Raw genomic sequence first — 27,659 nt, forward strand, 5'->3', positions numbered from 1 at the left:
TTCACATTTAAGTAATTTTTAAACAAATTTTTCTACATCTCTCACAGCATGATAAACTTATTTTGATTAAAAAACACACTTGTTTGGCAAGTAATAGCATAAATTTAGCAGAAATTTATTTGGGAAATTATGAACTCAGTTTTAAAATATTCTACATGTGCCCAGCCGGGTGTGGCTCAGTGATTGAGCGTTGACCCAGGAACCAAGAGGTCACTGGTTCAATTCCAGGTCAGGGCATATGCCCGGATTGCAGGCTTGATCCCCAGTGTGGGGCATGCAGGAGGCTGCCAATCAATGATTCTCTCATTACTTATGTTTCTATCTCTCTCTTCCTCTCCTTTCCTCTCTGAAATCAATAAAAATATATATTAAAAAAAAATCTACACGTAACTTGATTTTATGTACTGGAAAACACTAACATGTATAACTTATAGAATTTATTTTTTATTATATTATAACCACTGTTAGATGGAAATAACTAAAAACATTTAATTCTAATATTAATTGGACTATATTCAACCTCATTCCTGAAAAGATTTTAAGAATCTACAAGGTTTATTTTATCCTTCAAAATCATATTTTATCATGATACCAACAGATATTAAATGTTTTAAAAGTAGCAACAGTGCGTGACATAGGAATACATTTAAAAAGACTTCTAACGATAAATGTTTATTCAAATAATTTTTTAAAACAAGTCACAATAAACTTATCAAGTTCACAAACTTAAGATTCTACTTTTCTAACAATTAAGTTTATTTAACTTTTAAAATCTAATTTTAAATATTTATTCCTATAAAGGACTTGAAGTGGCATACAACCTCTAAATAGTTTAAAATATATGGAAATTAGGACTAAGGGAAAAGTAATGGCTGAGAGACCCAAAATATCAACAACAAAAAACAACAAATGCACCAGGATGATGATGGCCATAAAGAAATTGATATGATTTGATCTTATAAATATAGGCCACAAATTCAGCTCTCTACCTTCTAGCTGTCAACACAAATAGGGCAACATGATCCATTCCATAAATCAGTGTCTTTAACATAAAAATATACCAGGAGCTAAGAAAAAGCACTATTGCTGATACCAAAAGCAAACAATAAATGCTCCTTTGGGTCTTTCTAAAGCTGGCTCCCACTGAGTGAACACTGCCCTTAAAGAACTGCAGTGAGTGACACTGGGTAATGTCTTATACGCTCCTTCCATGTGGGCCAGTGACAAAAACATCTACATGCTGTTAGGTACAAACAAAATTCTATAGGGGTAGAGAACAGTACAGTATGAGAATATACTTCTCTGCCTATCCGGATCTGGAGAAAGCTTTTTAAGTATCTAGGGAGAAATAAAATGTTGTGTTAGGCAATCCTACATATTTTTTTCTTTCATAGTAAGTGAGAAGCCCTGAAGGGAAATAAATAAATTTGAGATTTTAGGTTCTCTAACAAATCCTATATAATAAAAGTCTAATATGCAAATTGACCAAACAGTGGAACGACCAGTAGCTACGACACGCACTGACCACCAGGGGGCAGATGCTCAACACAGGAGCTGCCCCCTGGTGGTCAGTGCGGGAGCGCCGCTCAGCCAGAAGCCGGGCTCATGGCTGGCAAGCACAGCGGTGATGGTGGGATCCTCTCCTGCCTCCGCAGCACCACTAAGGAACAGTGAGCTGAGTTGTAAGGAGCAAGGGGTTCCAGACTGCGAGAGGGCACAGGCCAGGCTAAGGGACCCCCCTCCCTCCCATGCATGAATTTCGTGCACCGGACCTCTTGTATTTGTATAAGTAATTGTATATCTCAAGTTAAGCATAGCACAACATCCTCTAATGTTCAGATAGCTAGGCTGTGGGTAGAAATGACATCATCTTATAAGCAAAGAAAAGGACCAGTTAAGTCCCTGGCTCATGTTTTCACGTAGGAATACATCTCTGTGGGAGCCAGTTTAGTCTGTCTAACTGTACCCATCCCATTTCTGTGATATAAAATCAGTTTAAAAGGTAATGACTAGCATTTATTTTAATAAAGTAGAAAATATTAAGTACACTAGTTTGGTATAAGCAATGTTTCATGAAACTTATTCCACGTGTATGTGTGCCAGGTCATAACTAAAATGTATTTATTACTGTGGATCACAAACTCCTTGAAAACCACTATGCTAGTGAACACTCCCTATATAACTCATTCCTCTCTAAGGGAGAGCAATTTGTGCTAAGAAAAAGTGGGGGGAGGGAGGGAAAGCACATGCCCATATCTGCTGCTCTTTCAGAACAGTTCACTCTCAGGACATATATATTCTATGCAAACCCATGTTTTGCAAGTGGCCTGCTTCTGTGGAAGAAGTCTAAGGTTTCCAGCATTGCCTATGACTGGTTATGAGTAAACCTGGGGCCTGAATACAAATGAAGAGGCCCATTTGGCATCAGGTCTAAATTTCATTTTGCAATCTACTTTATTTACTGATATTGACAGTTTTATCTGATGAGCTCCTGTATCCCATCTCTGATTTGGTTCTAAATTCAAAGCATGATGACACTGAAAAGCACAAATACAATATTTGTATTTGCATGTGGCCCGCAGGCCGTAGTTTGAGGACCCCTGGAATAATATAATCTGAAGTTGCATAGTATCTACAGAGAAATAAAACCATCCATCAGGCCATCCTATATATATTTCATAGATCAGCTCTACTCCAGCTAAACACTGAGGCATATCTGCCAAGAAAGACAACTTCAGTTTAATTTTAAGTATAGTTGGTCCAAAGCCATTTGCTCTCACAATAATGAAACCTCAATTCTAGTATTTTTATTAACTCCCACTTCATGACAATTAAACTGTATCGTTTACAAAAACATGCTCTTGAGGGGAAGGAGTGAATTAAGGAATCCATGTGTCCAATTCATCTAAGAAATTAAGTTTTAAAGAGAAAAAGGGGCAGAGAAGCTAAAATACAGCCTTGTTTATTCAATTAAAATGATCATGTGAACCATCATGAGAACACTCCCAGTGCCCCTGATTCCACTGCAAATGTAAGAGTGACTTCTAAAAAGGTATCTGCATAGACGTGAAAGGCTTTTTCTCTGCTCCTTTTAATTGGGTGGATCTTTCTATTGACACAAACCCCATTAATACAACCTCAGAACACAATATAGTCTCAGCATAAAAGGCAGTGTATGATTAAACCATCACAATATTTCCAAGTGATGTATAAGACATATCTGATTAAATAACACTTACCTGAGGCAGCTGAATTATGTTTGTATTTATTTTGCATTGGGAAGTACAACCACCATGCATATTCCAACAAAAAGCAGCAAAAGGAGCTGCTGCTGCTGTAGCAGTGGTGAAGTTAAATTATGGTTTAATTAAAGGCTCAAGCCAAAATTAAATAAAGGCGTTCTAATTCAAGTTACACAAAACCATGGCTCCAACCCTGCCTATGTCAAAGTTACTAGTATAACAGCATTTTTAATATAACAGCACATTTAATAGGAAAAGACTTTGGATACAAGTATCAAAAGAATGTTCCTACTTAAAATTAAATTTTTTTCCTTCCAAAAAGACACTTTTTCTTTGCCACAGACTGCCACTTATTATGGTAATTTACCTGAAAAGAGAAATACCCACTCTAATTTTGCAACCAAAAGTACTTCAAGCATTAACTTGTTGTTTTTATCTGTTAACCTATGGAGATTGTTATAGAAACTTACATGTTGGGCATATGTGTCCTACATACCAAATTCTGTGGACTAGTGAAGTGAAACCTATTTTAACAGCCATAATAAATGTGTTCAATCATAATTAAAACATTAAATGGCACCATAAATATGTAAGCACAGTATCGTTGGGATAGTCCTGGTAGCTGTCCCTAAAAGTTATTATCAGAGCCCTCTTTTTACATCTCCCCAGGTGGGAACCCGGAGCCACTGATTGAAAACCTCCAAGGAAATCCTATCTTAATCTTTGGTTTCTTTTCAAAGATACATTAAAATTTCTGACATTTAAAAAAAAAGAAAGAAGAAAAGAGTAGGTAAGGGCGCATATAAAACAAGATTAGCCATGAGTGGGTACCCATAAAAGCATCACTGTACTGTGCTGCCTCTATTTTTTAAATTTTCATAATAAATTTTAAGTATATTATAAGAAGCCAGTTAGTTCCTGGTTTCCCACAGAAAGTATTAAAATAAATTTATTTATTCTCAAAAAGATAAAAAAATAACAAGTGTTGGTGAGAATGTGGGAAAAAAGGAAATCCTTGTGCACTTGGATGGAAATGTAAATTGGCACAGGAAATGTATATTGGAAAACAGTATAAAGGCCCCTCAAAAACTTAAAAATAGAACTATCATGTAATCCTTCAATGCTACTTCCAGATATGCATTGGAAGAAACACAACACTAACTAGAAAAGATATCTGCACCCCCATGTTATTGCAGCATTATTTACAATAGCCACAACATGGAAGCAACCTAAGCGTCCATTGATGGATAAATGGGTAAAGAAAATGTTATACACACACACACACAGAGGAATATTATTCAGCCATAAAAAGAAAGTAAATTGTGCCATTTGAGACACCAGGGGGGGAACACAAGGGCATTCATTATACAGGGTAAAAGAAGTCAGACAGAGGAAAGACAAATACCTATGATCTCACTTGTACGTGGGATTTTTAAAAAAACAAACAAACTCATAGATACAGAGAACAGATTGATGGTTGTGAGACGTGGGGGCTGGGGTATGCATGAGGGTACAAACTTCTAGTTATAATATAAATAAGTCCCAGGGATGCAATGTACAGTATGCTGACTATAGTTAACAACACTACTGTATTTTAAAAGTTGCCAAGAGAGATGTTAAAAAGTCTCAGAATAAGGGACAAAACAATGTGTAACTATGTGAAGTGATAGGTGTTAACTAGAATTATTGTGGTAATCATTTCACACTATACAGGTTGTCCCCCAAAAATATATACACACTTTGAACAATTATAAAGGTAGTGTTTATTAAATACATTTCCTTTTCAATATGTAATAGAATCAGCTGTTAAAGTGTGTATACATATTTTTGGGACACCTGTATATATATACCAAATCATTATGTATATACCTAGACCTAATACATTATATGTCAATTATTTCAATTTAAAAAAATAAATTTAAACCTAATAGATAAGCTGCTAAGAGCTAAGATCCAGAACCATAAAGCAACAATATGTTAGCAAACCCAAAAGCAATTAAAAAAAAAAGCGTTCCTTGATGTTCATTATGATTCATTACATTATTGCATAAAATAAGAGGTAAGAAAAGTAATTAGTTATATTCTGGAATATATGATAATTTATGGTAGGCCTTTGATAGATCCACCATTAACCTGCAAAACCAACTTCTGCTTCAAAGCATCCAAAGAAATCTCTGCGAGAAAAGGACACACTATTGAGTATCTGACAGCAGATGCCCTGATCCTTACCCAGAAAATCAGAAATTAGGTTAGCTCAGGAAGATTTACATAGGTTTCAGAGTACTGGTAGTGGTAGTTAACACAGCTGCAGTGATGTATTAAAAAAGCCATCTCTTACTGAGTACTTACACATACCAAGAAGCACTTTTCATAATTCAATTTTCACAATAAACCTAAGAAATAAGTACTTTTAATATGCTCATTTTAGAAATGAGATAGAGATAAACAGAGTTGCCCAATATCCTATACTAAATAAGTGACAGCAGATGCAGCCCAGGCCTTCTGGCTCTTATTCTTAATCTCCACGTGTATTTCCCTAACCACCTTAGTAGAAGCTAAAAGAAAGGTGAGGCAGCCAGCATTCTGTCCATGCATCACAACTACTCAGTCATTCTGTTACAGTTTTGCTTTTCACTCTCCTCTAAATATTATCTAAGTACTTTTTAACTCTTAGATCCATAAATAGAAAATGCTTCTCTCCTCATCCCCAATCCACCTCCTCTACTTGTCTATTGGAAAAGTTAATAGAAGCTAAGAAAAAAATTGTAAATAACTGACTCTGCTACTTAAGAAGTCTGCAGAAAAGTATATAAAATTGTTAAACAGAGTTTTATGGATAGTATCTATATATATAAAAAGGCAGTGACTGTGACGACAGAAATGACCGTTCGACCAGTCACCATGCAGTACTAACATAGATGCATAGACACAGGTAAAGTCTATGAGTGAACTAAGAATGAACAAGGCAAATGCTTGCCTTCATGGAGCTCACACTGTAAGAAGGTTAGGTCAGGGATGAGAATTCAAAATTGCCACCAGCACAAACCTGAGGTGCCACTTCTCAGAGCATCCAGAGATATACCCGGTAGCGAACTGGGGGCATGACTGAAGGGCTGGTGCCAACATGAAGGTGGGGCCATTCTGGATTCCCCCAGAGGAGCCAATGGCTGCCTAGGACGGACCTTTTGATGCTGACTGGCATAGAAACCGACCAATCAGAACCAAATCTGGGTGAACAACGAGGAGCCAATGGCTGCCTAGGAGGGGGAGCTTTTGACGCTGACGGCATAGAAACCGACCAATCAGAACCTAATCTGGGTGAACTGCAAAGGCAGAACCTAAGGTGGGGGCTGAGGAGGGGTTTTAAGAGCAACAGCTGTTTGGTGTAAGGTGTAAGAAAGTGGTTCAATTTGTTAATAACCAGTTTGGCAGTATAGTGCATATGGCTGGCTATCAGCCCAGATATGGGATTATGTATTTTTGTCCGCCAAGAGCATCTCCTCCTGCTGAAAAAGGCTTCCCCGCCCCCCGTTTAAGCAATCCTATCCTATATAATCTATCTATACTAATAAAAGAGTAATATGCTAATTAGACCGGGTCGACCGGCCATCTTCTGGACATCTGACTTCCTTCCAGACAAAGCCATGGTGGTGGGGTCGATGCAGAGGCAGTTAGGGGTGATCAGACTGGCAGGGGAGAGCAGTTAGGGTCGAGATCAGGCTGAGAGGGGATTAAGGGCAATCAGGCCAGCAGGGGAGGGCAGTTGGGAGCAACCAGGCCAGAAGGGGAGGGCAGTTGGGGGCGACCAGGCCAGCAGGGGAGGGCAGTTGGGGGCGACCAGGCCGGCAGGAGAGGGCAGTTGGGGGCAACCAGGCCGGGAGGGGAGGGCAGTTGGAGGCATTAGGCAGACAGGCAGGTGAGTGGTTAGGAGCCAGTGGTCCTGGATTGCGAGAGGGATGTCTGACTGCCGATTTAGGCCCGGTCCCACAGGGATCTCCTGCCGACAGGAGAGGGCAGTTGGGGGCAACCAGGCCGGGAGGGGAGGGCAGTTGGAGGCATTAGGCAGACAGGCAGGTGAGTGGTTAAGAGCCAGTGGTCCTGGATTGCGAGAGGGATGTCCGACTGCCAGTTTAGGCCCGGTCCCTGAGGGGTCCCGGATTGGAAAGGGCGCAGGCCGGGCTGAGGGACATGCCCCCCTTACGAATTTCTTGCATCGGGCCTCTAGTCTACACTAATAAAAGAGAAAGATGCAAAATGACCATACCTTTTTGATGCCCACCAGCCAATCAGGAGTAAGTATGCAAATTAACCTCATCGCCTCCATGGAGACAGACATCAGGGACGAGGCAGCTCCTAGCACAGCACAGCCTGCTTGGCTGACCCAGGAGCAAGCAAGCATGACCCATGGCGACCCGGGAGCAGGGAAGCACAGTCTGCAGGCAGCTCTCAGCACAGCAGGCCATCGCTGCTGCAACGAGGGAGCAGGCAAGCCCGGCTGGTAGGCAGCTCCCAGCACGGCCTGTGGCAACCCAGGAGCAGGGAAACACAGCCTGCAGGCAGCTCCAAGCATGGCCTGCTTGGCCGTCGCCACAGTGACCTGGAAGCAGGCAAGCGCCGCTTGCAGGCAGCACCCAGCATGGCCTGCTTGGCCATTGCCTCGGCGACCAGGGAGCAGGCAAGTGTAGCCCACAGGCAGCACCCAACACGGCCTGCTTGGCAGTTGCTGCGGTGTAGAGCAGGCAGGCCCCACAGAGAGCAGAGAACCACGGGGAGCAGGCCTAAGCCAGCAGTAGGACATCCCCTGAGGGCTCCCAGATTGGAGAGGGTGCAGGTCAGGCTGAGGGACATACACACACACACACACACACACACACACACCCCGTGCACGAATTTCGTGCACCGGGCCTCTAGTATAATACTAATTATCCTGGACCAAATAGTGATAATCAAAAGTATATTCAAATACACTTATATAACCACAAACCATACAGTTTTAACAAAGGTTAGGCATGACTATTTCATTTTCAAATATCCTCATTACATAAAATTGATGCAAGCAGAATTAGTAATTCTATTAATACTAAAAAGATATATGTTTTTACTGCTTTATCTTATAATAATGTGAAATCAAATATACTGCATAAATAGACAACTGGCAATAAAAAGTTACACTTTCAAAAACTATGTGCACAGCTAGGCATTTCCTGGTTTTCTGAATGCAGGATTTATTTGAAAGAAATATAAATCACTAATTACAAAGCATAAAAGTAGACAGAGAAATCTAAATAGGATCGTGGGAAACAGGCAAGGTCACATGCGAAAAAAGTAAAGGGGGAAAAAAGAATACAATTACAAAGAGTCTAAATGTTTTCTGAAAACATTACATTATAGGTAAGTATGTTCTGGTTCCAAAAAATATCTACTCTGTTAAGCTTTACCACTAAGACAATATTTAAAAAGTAAAGTCCATAAAAATCCTTTGACAGGAGACAAAATACCAAGATTACTTGAATACTTTTATTTTATTCAATCTTTTTTAAATTTCTGCCTACCTCTCAGAAAAAAGTTCAAAAACATTAATACATGGTCGAATTTATACAAACACTGATAAAAATGAAAATCTATGCATTTAGTGACAAGTAAAAGAAGCATACGTTTCATCAATTAACTAGGATCAATTAAATCCTAAAATTATCAATAGTGGTTAGTTTTCAATCTTGCCATTACAAACACAGTCACACATACATACACACAGAGAAGGGAAAAAGATCAAACCTAACACAAGAAAATAAGATCTTCTTGCTATTTTAGTCAAATGAAATCACAAATCAGGGCATGTACTGTCCAGTCTGCCATACAATATTGTCCAATGAGAATATTCAGAATTCCTAAGACATTGCAAATAAAAAAATAAGTTTAACTTCTTCAATAAAAAGTTAAACTTCAATTAGCCAAAATAAATTCCTTCATCTATTCTTTGAGAATTCCAATTAATTGGGGTTCTTACATGCTCTTGATGCCCTAATTTTTGTACAATGAAGGAGGAAACTGACTAGATAAGATAGAGTGGGTTATGGATCTAATGCTTATTCAAATACACTTTAATGGTATGTTTGCTTTTAAAATTTTTCACATTCTGCAAAATGTCAGGCTAAAATTAACAGGGCTAAGGGGAAAATAGATTTGGAACAAACCATTGGAAAACTACAACTCTGTCACCAGAGCAGTGACAAAAACATTAATTGGTACCTAGGAAGATAACCTGGAACGCCCAGACAGGTCGATTAACTTGGCTGGAGGCTGCCACAAGGATAAAAAAAAACACATCAAAACAAGGCTAGGAGATACTCAACCAATAAAAGTGGAACCTGACCCAGAGGGGCTGCTCTTCGGGGGGCCACCATTAGTAGGGAGCCACACAAAACTGACAGGTAAATCTCAGGTAAGAAAACTCCAGGTACAAGCACTCATATTTATTATTCTCCAATCAGAGCTACAAGTGTTTCTGCGGGAAGTATGGCAGCCAAGCTTAGGGCTATTTCCTTTCACCTGTAAGTTATAACACCATCTCCCCAACCCTATTACTGGTTCCCCTTGCCTAGGAAAACATCCCACATTCAGCAATGTAATTTTTGTGTTCAACTGGTATAATTCTCTAATTTCTAACATATGTGAGCAAAACCACATTATAGAAATAAAAAGACTGTGCTTTAAATATGTTTGCAAAGCAAGGCTAGCTATCCTTTTAACACTTTCTTTTGACCATTTTTCTTTTGGGTACTTCCTCTTTTTTACTTACGTGAGTTCTCATAAATTACAAGATTTAGTCATCTGTCAAATGTGTAACAAATTGTTTTTCCAACTGATCACTTGATTTTATGCTGAGGTTCATGAGTTTGGGAAGATTTTTTAATGGTTTAATTGTATATATTAATGGCTTCATCTTTTCTCATTCCTGAGATTTAATGCCTCACTTTTAGATCACCCATTCCAGTGTTATAAGTAGATTCACACCTGTTTTCTTCAAATACATTTTTTACATTTGTCTTTAACTTATCTGAAATTTTAGCATAAAGTTTAAGGCAGAAATTCAGTCTGATTTTTTAATCTACAAATTGCTATTAACTCTGTATTTCCATCTATTTTCCCCCGCTGAGTTGAATTGCCATTTTTTATCATACAAAGTATCCAATATGTTTAGATTGACCCTCTTTTCTTATTTTTCTTTTTTTTATCTTTAATTTCTTTATTGGTTAAGGTATCACAAATGTGTCCTCATCCCCCCTTTCTCTGTGTGGTTAGAGGCTAGGACAGGAAATATTTAACAGGCAGAAAACAGAGTAGAAATGCTTGACACACTTTAATTCACAGTATTGAGAGGTAGTTTAAATACTGCAGCTTCCTGATGATCCCCTCCCTCTCCAAATCATCATTTTTTCAGAAATTTTACCAAGTATGTATGTAAGAAATTAAATTAGAGTACCTATCAAAAGTGGGGGGGGGGGGGGGAATGTCAGAGTAGGCTAGAAGGAAAAGTGAAGCACTCTTTTGAATTCAAAGTCCCATAGGACTATACTTCTGATGCACTTAGTTTGCTTCTGATAACCACTTTATAATCATAAAGAACAGATGATAACAAGGGTGGCCAAGTAAGCTACATCTAAGATTAGCAATACTTTGATCCAAAAAAAGCAACAGATCTGGATATTTGGATCAAAAGAACAAAGACCAAATAATTAAATGTTATGCTTAAGTTTTTCCAGAAATTCCAGTTTCCTTAATTACATAATCTCTGTGTTCTACAAAAGCTTATCTAGGGGCTTAATGTACTAGTTAGTAATTAGGCTGTTTTCATTCCATAAAAGTCTATAAACATCGTTTTTAATGTTTTTCTTTACTATAGCATCATAAAATTATAATAAATGAAATTAAAAGTCTAGATTTAGGCTAAGGGATGTAATAGCAGGCCCTATGTAGAGTATCTCATAATTGTGTCATAAATTTTTCCAAATACTCACTTATTAAGCAATGGATGTTATGGGAGTAACGTGAATTGTCTGGGATGGTGAAGCTGCTATCACAGATAGCAACCTGACTCTCACCAAAAGGAAGAGTGAAGAAACAAAGTTTATAAAGTAAACATCCCAGTGCCTGTAAAATAAAGAAGCATGAATATCATCAGAATTCAAATAAACAACTTAACCACAAGACATAAAAATAGCATTAAACAAAAACTAAATTTGTTATTTTAAAGAAGACTAATGTTTTTATACTGAATTAATCTTTTCACAAATTACTTGCTTAAACTAATTAATGAGCTTATTTGTTGAGAAGACATTTAACTATATCATTTCCATGTTTTTCTATCACATCTGTGGATAGCTGGCTAAATTAATACTAACATAGAACTCTAAATCATAAATAATATAACTAAAATTAGAAGTGGTTGGTCCCTTTGAGGAAAAAAATTATACTTTTATTTCTTTCACAAGGAAAATATATATTTAGTACATAACTAGCATATAACCAACTAGTTAAGCACAATACTCCTTCTAGCAGCATTTTTTAAAAATTCACTATAAAACATGTTTTAAAATCCTGGATTCCAAACGAGTTAGCCAGCACAGTTAAATTTATTAGACACTAAGCATGTGTCATTTCATACTATAAAAATTAGTCTCTATTTTTCTGTATAACCCTATGTATGATCTTTATTCTATAATTTACTAATCATATTTGTACCTGGATAATCTATATTAAAATTCAAAAAGGCAGGGCTCTGTCTGCTTCACAGACATCACAGCATCAATAAATCTACTTGCTGACAACAAAAAACAAAATACCCTAAAAACAAAATTGTAGCTAAGCTGCTAACACAGCTCAAACCAGAAAACCAGTAATGAAATGCAATTTTCAGGTCAAGAAATCATTATATTGTCACAAGATGTGTTATCTACAAGCCTTAACTGTGTAAGGGGTATTTCTAACTCTAAACAGATTGTACAAACTTATCCAATAGTTAGTACACAATTTTATCAACAATACTAAAATTTGTCCTTACCATCTAAAAATCAGCTTTGTTGAATTTTCTCCACATACCAACTTAGCAAATGCAACTAACAAATACTCTAAGCTTTATAACTATTTTGAAGATCACAATATACAGAAACACCTGTATTAAATAATATTAATTTACTAACCATTACTTTCAACATTTTAACAGTGTTCTAAGGAAAAATTTAAAGGCTTTAGAAATTTCAATATATCTATTCAAAGACATTATAGGGTTATTTATTATATGATTAACAAAACTGTGAAGATTCTGCCCAGCCAGTGTGGCTCAGTGGTTGAGCATCGACCCAGGAATCAAGAGGTCATGGTTAGATTCCTGGTCAGGGCACATGTCCGGGGTTTCGGGCTCGATCCCCATTGGCTGGTGTGCAGGAAGCAGCCAATTGATGGTATTACTCTCTCATAGATGTCTCTATCTCTCTATCCCTCCCCCTCCTCTCTCAAAAAAAAAATCAAAACATTTATGTAAACTGAAGATTCTGAATAGAAAAATCCAGTAAAATGTGGCTTTAAAAATTTTATGATGCTTTGTTTTATAAGTAAGATATCTTCAGCATGTATGCAGTAAACTGAGGATAAGGCTCCCTTAACAATAATAAAAAATACTATTAATGGTGTAATATCTGCATTAAATTACACTTTCTCCTACCCAGATGACAATCTCTGGTAGTCGGCAAACTCATTAGTCAACAGAGCCAAATATCAACAGTACAACGATTGAAATTTCTTTTGAGAGCCAAATTTTTTAAACTTAAACTATATAGGTAGGTGCATTGTTTATTAACTTAATTAGGGTACTCCTAAGGCTTAGGAAGAGCCACACTCAAGGGGCCAAAGAGCCGCATGTGGCTCGCGAGCCGCAGTTTGCCGACCACGGGTCTAGGCAAATGGGATCTCCATTTTAGCCATTTTTATCTCGTCAATCAGACCTTTAGTAATGTGTCATGTGTTACAGTAAATGTTGTGGGAGTACCCAGTTAACAGTTTTAGACAGCAATGTCAGTATACTTAAAAACATAAATCTAAAATACTCTGCTTCATGTTGTTTGAACACAATGAGGTGTCCTAGTTTCTTCATACCAAAGGCATTTCCCTCTTTATCCATTTTTTTTATATTATGAGACTTGTTCAAAAAACGAGAACAAATGACATGATTTTAAAAGCTATCACCATCCTCCATTTTCTTCATGAAAAGGTAACATGAAGCATCTCCCATCTAAAATGTGGTAGCTTACTTACGTTTCACCTGAGCTAAGACAAGCATAAAAAAACACCATGCAAATTAAAGTTCTATCCCTGTCAAGCATATAAACACAGCTTCTGTTTTCTGATTATTTTTCTTGCTTCTTTTTTTTTATCTTTGAGTATGTACAATCCCATAGTTATACCAAGTTAGCTGTTAGAGAAATACTACTCCATATACTAATCTATAAATGGCATAAATTTTAAACTCATCACTGACAACTTAGTATGTTGCGTGGCATGCACACTAAGTCTGGTGAAAAATAAACAACAACAAAAGATTCCCTCTCCTTTCTGTTAAGATACTGGGTAACCCTTGATGATTTCAAAACAGTATTGAGCTATGATGTCTGTTGTTTCTTCTGCTGTTGAAATAGATTTTTAGGTAATCCAGATTTCATCAGCCAGTCACAAAATTAGGTCAGTAAATGCTTGCATAGTCACCTCTTCTAATAGTTTCATTTTATCAATTCAGATCCAATTGAATTTGCTTTCTACATTATACTACAAACCATTTAATGAGTCAAATGTTAATGTTGAGAAAAGCAAATTAAATTTGAGTTATACAAGCTGGTGATCTAAAAGCAGTATCAAATTAAACCAAACTTATTCATGGTGTGATTCAATTATGTGTATTGTTAAAAATGCAACTACCACAAGATTTAAGAAACACCATTTGGTGAAAAAGTATATATTATGTGGAAAGATAAAAATATATCAAAGCTATTCTTTTTTTATTACCTTGCAGGAATATTTGGGTATCCCGACCACAAGAGGAAGAGTCCAGGAGAAGAGAACCAAGGAGATATTCATTTTATTTCACACATTACTTTCAACTACTTTCTGAACACTATGTTTTAAAAACAAAATAAACATGACTTTTCTAATAAACTCTAGAACTATTTCCAAAGGATTTTTTCCCCTCCATCCCTAACATGGTCACTAGTGACAGATATAGCTAAATACTAGCTGAAGTTAAATGAATTTACATTTAAAGTACCTCCCTGCTAGTTTATTAAATACTAGAGGCCCGGCGCACGAAATACGTGCATGGGTAGGGTCCCTGGGCCTGGCTGGTGATCAGGGCCGATCAGGTTTCCTCGCCTCCCCGCCTCCTCCTTCCCTCGCTCCCTCAGCACCCTGCTGCCACTGGTCACCCGTCATGTTCTGCGCTGCTCCCTGGTGGTCAGCATACGTCATAGGGAGCGACTGAACTCCCAGTCTTCTGGTCGAACTCCAGAGGGGACAATTTGCATATTAGCCTTTTATTATATAGGATTACTAAAATATAGTTTGCTTATGAAATAAGTAAAAGAGAAGTACTGGCATCTATATATATAAAAGGCTAATATGCTAAGTGTCCGACTGTTCACTATGATGCGTACTGACCACCAGTGGACAGACGCTCAATGCACAGGCATGGAAACATGGAACAGACTGATGAATATCAGAGGGAAGGGGGAAGAAGCAAGGGTGGGAGGAGATTAACCAAAGATCTTATATGCATACTAGAGGCCCAGTGCATGGATTCATGTACTGGTGGGGGTCCCTCAGCCTGGCCTGCGCCCTCTTGCAATCTGGGACCCCTCAGGGGATGTCGGACTGCTGATTTCAGCCCAATCCCCACAGTCAAGTCCTAATATAAAGTTCAACTTTATAGAAACACAATCTATCTTAATAATTCAATCCAGATATATATGATATGCTAAATAATAAAAAACTTGATATATATTTTAGTCAATGACATGTTTATAATTAGAAAAAGTTTTATGCATGTTAATTTCCTAAAATATTCTAGAAAGTTATCAGTGTAATTTCCAGCTTTTCCATAAGGTGACCAACCAAAATTCCACTCAATCAAAAAAAATGTTAACACTCATATATAATCTAAACACTAAAAAATATCATGATAAAAAGTTCTATTATATGGAAGCCCATTGTTTGCTTTTTTATACAATGGGCTTTCCTTCTCAGGATTAAGAACACAAAATGTTCTATTTTCATCACCTGAATAAGAATATCTACTATACAACACTTTTCTGCTTATTAGGAAATACCTTTTGGGAACAGGGGGCAAATAATCAATTGAACTCAAATTTTTAAAATTTGGTTAGAGAAAACGTCAACCTTTCTTGGCCTTACCCAGATATCAGCCTTGGTGGTAATGGGTTTCCCTCCATAAAGGTTGATCATTTCAGGGGCTCTGTATGACAGAGTTGTATACCTGGCAGTAAATAAGTAAAATAGAGTGGAGGTATAAAAATAAAATAAAAAGACAGATACTACATTGTTTCTACATAAAATGCTACAAAAAATTTCTCTGTTCAATAACATTAGATAAAAATAATACTACTTTTAAAAGGCATTAAAGTCTATCAAGGATTAAACAATACAAAACATGTATGCACACACATTTTTATTCAACAAGCACAATAGCATCTCTAATGATAAAAACTTAATTCTCTTTAATACAAAAATTTTAAATAAAGACAATGTATTGGAAACATAGTTTTCCTTGAGTTCTTTATTTGAAATAATATAACTCAAAATATCCTTATCAAAATATTTTAATCAATTTAAAAATAAAACTTCTTTCAAAATATTAGTTTATATGTTCACTTAAGGAGTTTGTTTTCATGGACTCTAACGTACTTCCTTGCACACGGCAGTAAATCTCCTTTAAGTTTGTTTTTATAATTGTAGTTTTAAAAAAATGTAGGTGCCATAATTTTAACTACACTAATTAAGTACAATTCTAATACTGCCATCATGAGCTATTTGGAATTATAAGACACTGAATATTAACCAATATAAAAACCCCAAATACATTATGAACAGAATATTTTAATGAAGTAGTGCTCGATTTCATGGCAGAAATTACAAAAATATGGAAGAACTTCCTGTATCATGGCATAACTTAAAATTCATTTTGACTGTTTATAGGTTTTATTTTACACAAAGTGTTCTTAAAGGTGAGCATTCTAGCCGAAACCGATTTGGCTCAGTGGATAGAGCGTCGGCCTGCAGACTGAAAGGTCCCAGGTTCGATTCCGGTCAAGGGCATGTACCTGGGTTGCAGGCACATCCCCAGTGCGAGATGTGCAGGAGGCAGCTGATCGATGTCTCTCTCATCAATGTTTCTAACTCTCTATCTCTCTTCCTTCCTCTCTGTAAAAATCAATAAAATATATTAAAAAAAAAAAAAAAAAAAAAAAGGTGAGCATTCTACAATGTTACTGATTTCAATGACCCTGATTGGTGGGACATTCTGAATGATACAGAGAAGCAACCCAAGAAACCACAATATGAAATGCATGCAGGCAGGACTTTTGTTCACTGCTAGCCTGCAGCACCCCCTTACTGCTATCCTTCAGTGTCCACTACATTGCAGGCCCTAAATAAATACCTATTAATTAAGTAAATGGTTGGGCCATTAACTCTTCAACTGAGCCACAAAGCACACCCTCATAAGTTTACATTCATCATTAATGCAAAATTCTATTAAACCTTAACTATACTTCAGATCTCAACAATAAGAAATAAAACCTAGCAAGTTAGAGGTGCTTGAGCAGAACCAAAGCAGCCATTATATATCACAATACAATCTTTTTTTTTTAAATTGCATTCGCAAGAAGTCAATTCTATAATTTATTGTTCTTGAATTCTTTAGGACATTTATATGTTTACTAAGGAGTTTGTTTTTATGGAATCTAATATAATCACCATAAGCTAAGTTCTCTGGATAGAAATACATAGTCTAGAAATCCATAGTGCTATACAACTAAGCCAGGGTAATATCAGCTCTACTTGAGCTATTTTAAAATATAAGTTACAGTTGAAATAACAACTCCTAGACAGTTTAAAACAACTGAGAATTTGTGAAGAAGAGGGCAACTCAGGAAAGGCAACTACTTATAAATTCCTATTCTGACAGATCTTTCTGCAGTCTGTATCATTTTATTAAGGTAATCTAAGACTTACAAACAGTTCCATTTTCTAAAACAGAAAAGTCTTAACAAGTAATCTAGCAACCATGAAAAGTACAAGAATAAGGAAACATAAAGCAGATATGACTTATTTTTCTACCAGAAAGCTTTCCAGTACACTATTACTAAGTAACACATTTTCAACATAGTTTTCAATACATACAGAAAAGTCAACTTGTTAATACAACTTGTTAATACATTGTTAATATTAAATATGAAGTAAGTTCAAATGTTTTCAAATAATTTAACTTTTCCTAACAAAAACAGTACTACTAAAAATAAAGATGCTTAATTGAATTCAACAATCGGTGAAAACTGCCTTTAATGGTTCCACTCATTACTACAGCTTATTTAACAACTTTCTTGATAAATGTGTTTAAAAGGTAGATGAAAAACTTGTTTCCATGGTAAAATGTATTTTCTATTGAGCTAGATCAGACATAAATTAATCAATGTCTATGATATAAAGGTATTTTGAAGAAATATGAATGGAATATCTAAAATATGTATCAGCAGAGCTGATCACAGACCCAAGTTAACTAAAATTCCCTTAAGACAAATGCAATAAAGATAAACACTTACTTTTTAATTTCTTCTTCTACTATATTCACTCCATCTTTTTGAGGATTAAGAAATTTATTAGTGGCACTGCCAAAGTCACAAAGTACATAGTTTCCACCATCATTCAACAAAATATTTTCTACCTTAAGAGAAAAAAAATCAATAATTAGTACTATTTTCAAAATTAAGATTATCTTTTTACAACCATGACCTTACACAAACATTGACGAGTTTGTGATATATACATATACATATACATACACACACACACACACACACACACACACACACACACACACTCTATATACCCCTGTATATGATACCTCAAATTATGAGGAAAGACAAATGAATCAGACAAAAAATATACTCTACTATGTCTATTGCTTCTCTTACTAAAAACAGAGAAGTGCTTCTCCCATCTCAGGATGATTTTTGCAGGGGACAAGAAACCCCAAATAAATCCTCTCTAAAAGTGCTTCAGTGAAAGAGAGGAACTTGTAGCAGTCACAGTTTATACTATAACTCCATTTCTCTCCATTTCTGACACTTTACCTTATCTATAGACAAGCAATAACAAAAAAGCATTAAAATTCTAACTCTGACTTTTCATACCATTTTTATATAAAATACTATACTGAGCCCTGGCCATTTTTGCTCAGTGGTTAGAGTGTCAACCCAGGTACTGAAGGATCTCGGGTTCAAGTCCCAGTCAAGGGGACGTACCTCGGTAGCAGGTTCGTTTTCCTGGTCAGCACATGCAGGAAGCAACCAATCGATGTGTCTCACATCCATGTTTCTCTCTCTTTCTCTCTACCCTCCTCCTCCCTCCCTTCCACTCTGTCTAAAAAAATCAATGGAAAAATCCTCAGGTGAGGATTTTAAAAAAAAAAAAAATACTATACTGAAAAACAAGACTTGACTTTATGCCTTAACTTGGAGATTAGAGTTGTAGTAATTTAAGTGAACAAATTACATGCACAGTTTCTAGAACAGGATAGTGTGGATTCACAGCCCAACTTTGCTCCTTCACTAACATGCATACCCTTGGACAATTTGCTTTACCACTCTGTGCATTAGTTTCCATCTCTATAAAATGGGGGAGATAGTATCTATTATTATAAAAAGTAAATTAATTAAAATATGTAGATTGCTTAGAACAGTGGCTGGAATACTCAACCACTGTAAGGTAAGTACTCAACAAGTGATGCCATTTTATTACATTTTTCCACAATATTTTTTATTATTTTTTTAACATATATTTTTATTGATTTCAGAGAGAAAGGGAGAGGGAGAGAAACATCAATGATGAGAAAGAATCATTGATCAGCTGCTTCCTGCACGCCCCCACCAGGGATTGAGCCCACAACCCAAGCATGTGACCTTGACTGGAATTGAACCCGGGATCCTTCAGTCCATAGGCTGACGCTCCATCCACTGAGCCAAACCAGCTAGGGCAGCGGTTCTCAACCTGTGGGTCATGACCCCTTTGGTGGTCGAACGACCCTTTCACAGGGGTCGCCTAAGACCATCCTGTATATCAGATATTTACCTTACGATTCATAACAGTAGCAACATTACAGTTATGAAGTAGCAACGAAAATAATTTTATGGTTGGGTCACAACATGAGGAACTGTATTTAAAAGGCCAGAAGGTTGAGAACCACTGAGCTAGGGCAATATATGTTTTTTTATTTTTATGACATGGTCTTGGAGAGCAATTCAATTTCTCTCAATCCTATCAAAATACATTACTGTTTCCTTATAGTTTTTCTTCTAGATTTCATTTTAGTCTACTTTTTAAAAGATTTGCACACAATAAATATCTGTATAAAAAATCTACTTAAAATACATAAGTTTGCTTAAATTTACACATGTAAAAAAAACTAAACATATGAAATATGGTCTATACTAAATTGTGCAGTAAGACAATTCCAGTTTTAAATCAGTAAGACTCAGATAAAGTATCTACATGAAAAAAGTTAACTTTTAGTAATTTTAAATAATCTAAAAAAAATCGTACAAATTATTAGGGAAATGTAAAAGTTGTATATTCAAAAGAACTGAAATAAACTATACTGGTTACCCAAATTAAGGGACATAGTCATGCGTTTCAACCTTGACTTAACTTGTATCCTTTTACCACAGGGTTCCCTCGATGATGTTTTCGTGGAGCACACTATGTACCAGGCACTGTTCTAAAAGCTTGGATCCATTAATACAAAAGAGAAAAATCCTTGTCCATATGGAGCTTATATTTTAGTGGGAGAAGACAGAAAATAAACAATAGCATAATACATAAGCAAATTATATAGTATCTTAGAAGGTGAGAAGTGATAATAAAAAGGAGAGCAGGTAGAAAACAGGAATGTTAGGTTGTAATGGTAACTGAGGCAGTGTAAGACAGAACTTCGGTGAGAAGGTGAACTTGAGCAAACTTGAAGAGTGAAAGGTTAGCCATGGGATATCTGTGCATAAAGAATTTCAGGAAGAGGAATTTTTGGAATCTTAATGTTGGTGGGTACCAAAGAAGACACCTATAGTTTTACAAGGTATGTGCACTGGCATCTCTAGTAATATGATACCAGAAATGTTCGATTCACTTTGGGGACTTTTTCCAATGTAATAAGGGTATCAGATACAAGAGGTCTGAGTGCACAAAAAGGTTAAAATATAGTATGACTTTAAAGATAATCACCACCCAAGCTACAGTCAGTCTTTAGATGACCTCAGGAAATGCAGCAGGGGACAGAGGCCAAGCTCAGTTCTAATAGGAAAACTGATTTAGATGAAGATAGCCCAAGAACATTTTAACTTGAAAGTTAAAAATGCATCAATACATGAGGATTCTAAATTTTGTACCTTCAGATCCCGGTGAATTATTGGAGTCTTACACTGATGCAACCTTGCGACAGCTTCACAGGTATCACAGAATATCTGTAACACTTCTGGTTCCGTAAAACCTGTCTGCAGCTTCTTATTCATCTGATTCACTACCTGCCCAGCTAACCAAAAAAGTAATTTTGAGAGGACATATTTGTATACATGCAGTCTATCACAAAGCAATTAAGAAATTCAATTATGGTCTCAGGTACTAGGGAATTGGCTTTTTCATAATTCTCCTGTAAGGATGCTTATTACACCATGAAGTACTGATTCAATGAAATACATTTTATCATATTTTACATCTCTAACGTGAGAACATCTTACATAGATGATGTCCTGCTAATGCAATTGCCATGTTTTAACATTTTAACATATCTGAAATCAGGGTGTAACTTATAATTGACAGCATTTTTTAAAAGTTTATTTCACACTATGCTAATTATTGGGTAAACAATGGTAAACAAAAATAAAGTTGCTATTATCATATAATTTATAGTGTAAAGGCAGAAGTAAACATTAAAAAGTCACACAAACACGTCATAATTATGTACAATCCTATATAACAAAAGCCTAATATGCTAAGTGTCTGGTCATCCAGTCGTCAGTTCAGTCAATCAAAGCGTAATATGCTAATGATTTGCTAAGGCCCCTCAACCGCTCACTATGACATGCATTGACCACCAGGGGGCAGACAGTCAACTGGTCGACCAGTCACTATGACGTGCACTGATCACCGGGGGGCAGTCGCTTCGACTGGTAGGTTAGTTTGCTGCTGAGGTCCGGACGATCAGGACTGAGTGAGACGGGCGGACATGCCCTGGAGCCTTCCCACAGTCCCTCCCTGGCTGGCCAACTTCCTGTGTCCCTCCCTGGCCCCGATCATGCACCGGTGGAGTCCCTCGGCCTGGCCTGAACGGTCTCACAATCTGGGACCTCTCAGGGGACGTCAGAGAGCCGGTTTCAACCCAATCCCACAGGCCAGGACAAGGGACCCCCCCCCCAGTGCTGCACGAATCCGTGCACTGGGCCTCTAGTAAGAATAATAAGAGAGAAATCTATGTTTAAATTGGTGAAGGAGGATGAGGAAGAAAGAGTGCCAGATAAGGCCAACTTAAGGAAGTGATATTTATGTTTACAATGAAGGGTAGGTAGGAATTAACCAGGAAGAGATCTGGAACAAGAGCAGATTAAGGATAGCGAGTGGCAATTACAAAGGCCTCCAGTTTGGGAAAGAGCTTAATGACTTTAAGTAGCTTAAAGAAAGCCAATGTGGACATGGTCTAGGAAGCAAAGAAGAGGGTAAGGTGAGAAGAGACGGATGAGGCAGAAAGCAATCAGAAATACTTACATTTAATTTAAGAACCAAAGAAACTTCCTTATCTGAGTTTTTAAAAGATTTCCTTGACTGAGGGATAAGGGAATCAGAAGAGTGGAAATGGATAAGAGGCTAATACTCTAAACTAGGTAAGGGATAATGGGCAGAGTAACTTACTAAAATTAAATAGCCACACATGAGTCCTGAGTGAATATATAATAATAATATACAATATACCACAATAACTGCAGTCTAATAATGACAATTCTTAATTATTAAGAAATTAACTATCATTATATTTTAAGAGCAAAAGTAAATATGTGATTCATTCAGAAGCTAGTCTGATAAAAATCATGTTTGGGGATTTTAAAAAGGCAAGTTTATGTTAACTTGAAACTTTCTTTTAACAAGCTTGAATAAATGAATGCTTGCTACTTTGAAATCTTTAAGAAGGTGCACATATAGCTGTTCCTTTTATTATTACTGTCTCAACAGCATTTTCTTGTGTTTGCTGAAATGGTTGTTTCTTTTCTTAGACTTTTAAAGCAAAAAGAACATGAACATTTACCTATCAACCTCCAACTTTCTGAAAACACAAACCCATTTCGCTGTAATTTGTTCAGAGTATCAAATAAGAGTGAGGTGCCTGACCAGGCAACAATTTCCTTCACCCTCTTGTCAGACACACTAACTCATTTTGACCCAAAATTAAACAGGATAAAAATTGTTTTCTAGGTATTCATTCATATTCTTGAAATATCATTTCACAGCTAAAGAAATCAAAATCTTAAACTCATTTCACCTCTTCTAAAGGTTCAATGTTGTAATGAATAGAATGAATTTTAAATAAATGTTAATCCTCTTTCTTCCATTGAGAGATATTTGAGCTAATAACCTTGAATGACAAGATTCAGCCCCCCCCCCCCAAAAAAAAACAACCTAAAAGCTATATTTGAGCTGCATTTCTAATGGAGACACAAAAAATATTTTATTATTCAAAATCAAACTCTTCTGAAAATTATGTTAAAGTGAGGTTATTGTAATGAAAAGTAAGATTTAAATATATATATACTGAATGTCTTTTAAAACAAGATGCAGAGAGCTCTCAAATCTTTCCATATTTTCCAAACGGGTATCGTCTCCTAAGCAAAATCTTATATACTCTTGCCAATTTCAGCACTAAAATAAAAAAGTCAACATTTCCCTAACCTCTCAAAGTAAGCAGTCAACCCTTCCTATCTGATTATACAACAGAATAAGGCAGAAGTGGCAGTGTGCCAGTCCCAAGTCTAGGCCTTAGGAGCCCTCACATCCTCTACCTGCCCTCTTATGTTTCTACCATGTCCATGGAAAAGTATCCCCAGGATAGCTTGTCAATGCCAGGAAGATGAGAAATATGTAAAACCAGTCCCAGCAAACCCACTGGCATATGAGCAAGCCCAGTCAAAATGAGTGGTGTCACCCCACCAAGTTCAACATAGAACTGCTGGCCCATTGATACACAAGCAATAATAAATAACTGTTGTTTTATGCTATTGAGTTTTGTAATGTTTTGTTACTAAGCAAAAGCTAACAGATTATCCATAGGAATTTCTGTAAAACATCCCCCGTCCCCCGCCCAAAAAAGAAGCTCTTTTCATAAAATAATAAGAATATATTCAAAATACTAACTCTGATTTCTGAAAGTTTGGTAACCAAAGCACATAAAACCTCTCTTAAGCACATTAGCAAATTAAGCAGTGTCACATCATGAACCTGCAGAGATCTAATTCTGGAGAAAAGATGATTGTAAACATTTGATACTTGAAACCATAGTGGGGTATATAAGCTATTTAACATCTACTTTCTATACAGTTTTCTCTCTACATAATGCAAAACACAGTGTACCTGAACTATATATACAACACTGACTCCCTCACTAAAATACCTTCATTCTTAAACAATTTTATGTAAGACAATTTGCTTTTATGGAGAAAGTAAAGGGAGAGCATTTTTGCTCACCCATTCTCTACCCCTCCAATCCACTGGGAATTTCTCATTTATTCATCTGAGAAAAGGAACTGAGCATACTCTATTCAGATTCTCTAACTTTGCAGGTAAAATATTTAAAGAAAACTTGTAACATAATGGAGAAAGCATATTAACAAACAGGGGAAAAAATGCCAGGAACAAAAAAAAAAAAAATATTTTAAAGCTATAATATCTGTAAAAAAACAAAATATCTGCACCTAAAACAAGAGCAAGGTATGTTTTAACAAAGAACAACAATATTGAGAGAACAAAAAAGAGTTCTTAGAAATTAAATATAACATGGCAGAAATACAAAATTCTATAGAGGAGCTCAAAGATAAATGGAAGGAATGCTCCCAACACAAGCAAAATAAAAAATAAAAGAGAAGAAAAATCAAAGAAAGAAAATCAGAGAATTGATCAATCCGTGGCAGGATAGTGAGAAGCTGGGAAAATTCCTGGACAAGTAGAACGGGGAAACTGAGACAAGAAAGTTAAACAAGGCCGAACAGTTTGGGCAGCTTCCAGCCAGCTTATGAACCACAAGACCTTATCCTCCCCAATCAAGGACACTTGAGAACAAATGGTTTATACAAAGAACCAATTAATGCCATTTGTGACAGCTAAACCCAAGGACAGATAAAGACTAGGGCACAAACAACAAAACCCCAAAAGCATTTGGATGGTGTCACTTGGGGGATGTTAGGCAGGAAAGATAATTGTTACAGCAGAGAGAGGAAAAAGGGAAAAGAAAAAGGGAAGTTTGTCTCACCCAGTGAACAAAGAAGTCAGTAGTCTTGGGACTTGCCAAGATAAAAATCAACAGATGTTCTCACAAATTCTGGGAAAAGTTGCAACAATGTAAAAGGAGGACTCTGAAATCTAGTCTATCCTGCAGAGGAACTTTGAAACCTATAGGCAGGGCAAGTATAAAACCCTTCAACCCCCACAAGGCAATGCACTCAGACTGGCTGAGTTGCCCACTTGTGCTGTATGCCAAATATATTCTAAATAAATTGGCTTGTTTTACTTCAACACTGCTGTCACTTGTCTGCTTTATCGCAAGTATGACAAGAGCCAAGGAGGAGAGAGTCAAGCTCCCTTCAACTTGACCAGCTCTCCAGTAATAAATCTAGGAAGACTAATACCCTAAAAATTAAAAGTCCAAAAGAAGAGAACAGAGAAAATGAAAGAGAAAAAAACTGAGCGCCCAGCAAAAAAAGTACCACCAAAATGATCCATAACCAAGGCACATATATCTTGAAATATTAGAATGCTAAGGATAAAGATTTAAAAAATATGCAAGGAAAAAAATAGGTCACATTAAAAAATTGAGAAAGCATAATGCATCCAACTGCTCAATAGTAACAGTAGGAAAAAAGTTAATACCTTTAAAATTACAGATCAAATTATACCTAAACTACAACTCTTTATCCAGCCAAATTAACAAATATGGATGTAGAATAAAAATATTTTTACATATGCAAGGTTTCAAAAATGTTTTCTTCCAGTCCTGGTCAGGTAGCTCAGTTGGTTGGAGCATTGTCCTGATTTGCCAAGGTTGAGTGTTCAATCCCTAGTCAGGGCCCATACAAGAGTCAACCAATGAATGAATAAGTGGAACAATATATGGATATTCATATTCTCCCTCTCTCTCTCTCTCTCTCTCTCTCTCTCTCTCCCCCTCCCTCTCTCTCTCTATTTGAAAAAAATATTTTCTTCCATAAATCTATTATCAGAAAACTAATGAAAATGTAATCTACCAAAGACAGTAATAAAAATAAATGGGGCCCTAGGTGGCATGGCTCAGTGGATAGAGCGTCGGCCTTCAGACTGAAGGATCACAGGTTCTATTCTGGTCAAGGGCATATGCCTGGGTTGCAGGCTCAATCCTCAGTAGGGGGCATGCAGAGGCAGCCAATCAATGATTCTCTTTCATCACTGATGTTTCTATCTCTCTCTCTCCCTCTCCCTTCCTCTCTGAAATCAATAAAAACATACTTTAAAAAAAAATAAAAATAAGTGGGAGGCATGAGCAGCAGAGAGTCTAAAATAGGAGGAAGGCAAAGGGAATTCGAAAAATGACAGCTAAATGCTGTTCAAAATTAAACAGAACTAAGTCTACCAAAAGGATGTTTCACAGGAAAGAAAAAATGAAATTGACACAAATATTAAAATGTTTACATGTAGTGTGTAAAGATTTACACTTTCATTGGGAAATGTGGGGCTAAAATACTAATATGTATAAAGAAAACACAGCAAATGAAAATTGGCATAATTATAAACTCCAGGAAAAATAATAAGTATAAGAAAAAAATGCAATTACAGGCTATTACATGTCACAATTTAATGGCAGACAAAAAAATTTAAACACTAATTATTAATTCAATCCAAAAGTTGAGACTACACTACACTGACAAGTAATATCCTCATCTTTCCTTGAAGATACGATCTAAAACAGAAAATCAGCACTAACAAACTTTCTAGAGCCCAGAATCACATACTTCGTACCCTGATTTTCTAAGTTGCTTTCTTCTCTTTCATACTTTAAGAATCTCACTAACACTACCAATTCTTTTCTACAAAATGCATTATAGAAATATAGAAATAAACATGAGAAGAAACATCTCAAATATTTTAAAGAGCATGTCTTGGAAGAGAGGGATGGGGCTCCTAGGAAGATGTTGATTTAGCCACAGCTTAACAGATATATTTGACTTTTTAAAATATATACATGAATAACTTTGATCAAAATAAAAATGTCATGTAAGAAAAAAAGCTTGTTGATTCAAACCAGATTTTTTAAACTATTAATTTTTAAAAGCAAAAGAATTCCTTCCTCAAAACAATTTGTCCCCTAAATATTGGAAGTTCCTTTGGTCCCCCTTTTAAAATGTCTTCTGATGACAATTATTTAAATTCATCTAGGGTTATGATTATGCCCAATTCAATTATCTTTAAAAAGTTAGGGCTACTGGTCAACTATAATCCAGCTAAGAATTAGAACTGATAATGCTAGATTCAAGAAAGTGAGATAGAGAAAATCAATATCTTCTCCTTAAAGAGATCAAAATGCTTTACATTAGAGAACATGAGAAATGAATAAGAGAAAACAATCAGGAAAACATTTAACTTCTTATATTATAAATGAAAATAAGTTGAAAATACATCACAATAGATATTATAATATTAATTCATTTTATTTCCCTCTGTCCTCCCTCCTCAGGAGACTGAATGAGACCATATTTTCTACATCACCACTACATCATCCTTCTCCTACAACCTTAAGGAAATGACAAGAGTTTCTGGTACCATAATTAATAATCATAACTGTCTTAAGACAATCTA

General features: G+C 36.3%; 2 protein-coding genes across 5 annotated transcripts in view; one reads left to right on the top strand and one right to left on the bottom strand.

Moving 5' to 3' along the window:
• The window catches only part of PAQR3 (progestin and adipoQ receptor family member 3), an 84,592-nt gene extending 70,168 nt beyond the window's left edge, over nt 1–14,424 (top strand). The window contains exon 7 of the mRNA XM_070394279.1: nt 14,305–14,424. The gene's annotated coding sequence lies outside the window, so the exon portion shown is untranslated. The remainder of the gene's footprint in view (nt 1–14,304) is intronic.
• The window catches only part of BMP2K (BMP2 inducible kinase), a 134,824-nt gene that overhangs the window by 50,409 nt on the left and 56,756 nt on the right, over nt 1–27,659 (bottom strand). For all 4 annotated transcript variants that reach the window (XM_070394215.1, XM_070394223.1, XM_070394207.1 and 1 more), the window contains exons 4-7: nt 20,963–21,105; nt 18,125–18,246; nt 15,699–15,780; nt 11,261–11,393 (exon numbers count right to left, since the gene is read on the bottom strand). In XM_070394215.1, the coding sequence (XP_070250316.1) occupies nt 11,261–11,393; nt 15,699–15,780; nt 18,125–18,246; nt 20,963–21,105 (480 nt within the window). The remainder of the gene's footprint in view (nt 1–11,260; nt 11,394–15,698; nt 15,781–18,124; nt 18,247–20,962; nt 21,106–27,659) is intronic.

This window comes from Myotis yumanensis, unplaced genomic scaffold (assembly GCF_028538775.1).
Source record: "Myotis yumanensis isolate MYYU_CA2020_CCGP unplaced genomic scaffold, mMyoYum1.0.hap1 SCAF_1, whole genome shotgun sequence".
NCBI classification, from domain to species: Eukaryota; Metazoa; Chordata; class Mammalia; order Chiroptera; family Vespertilionidae; genus Myotis; species Myotis yumanensis.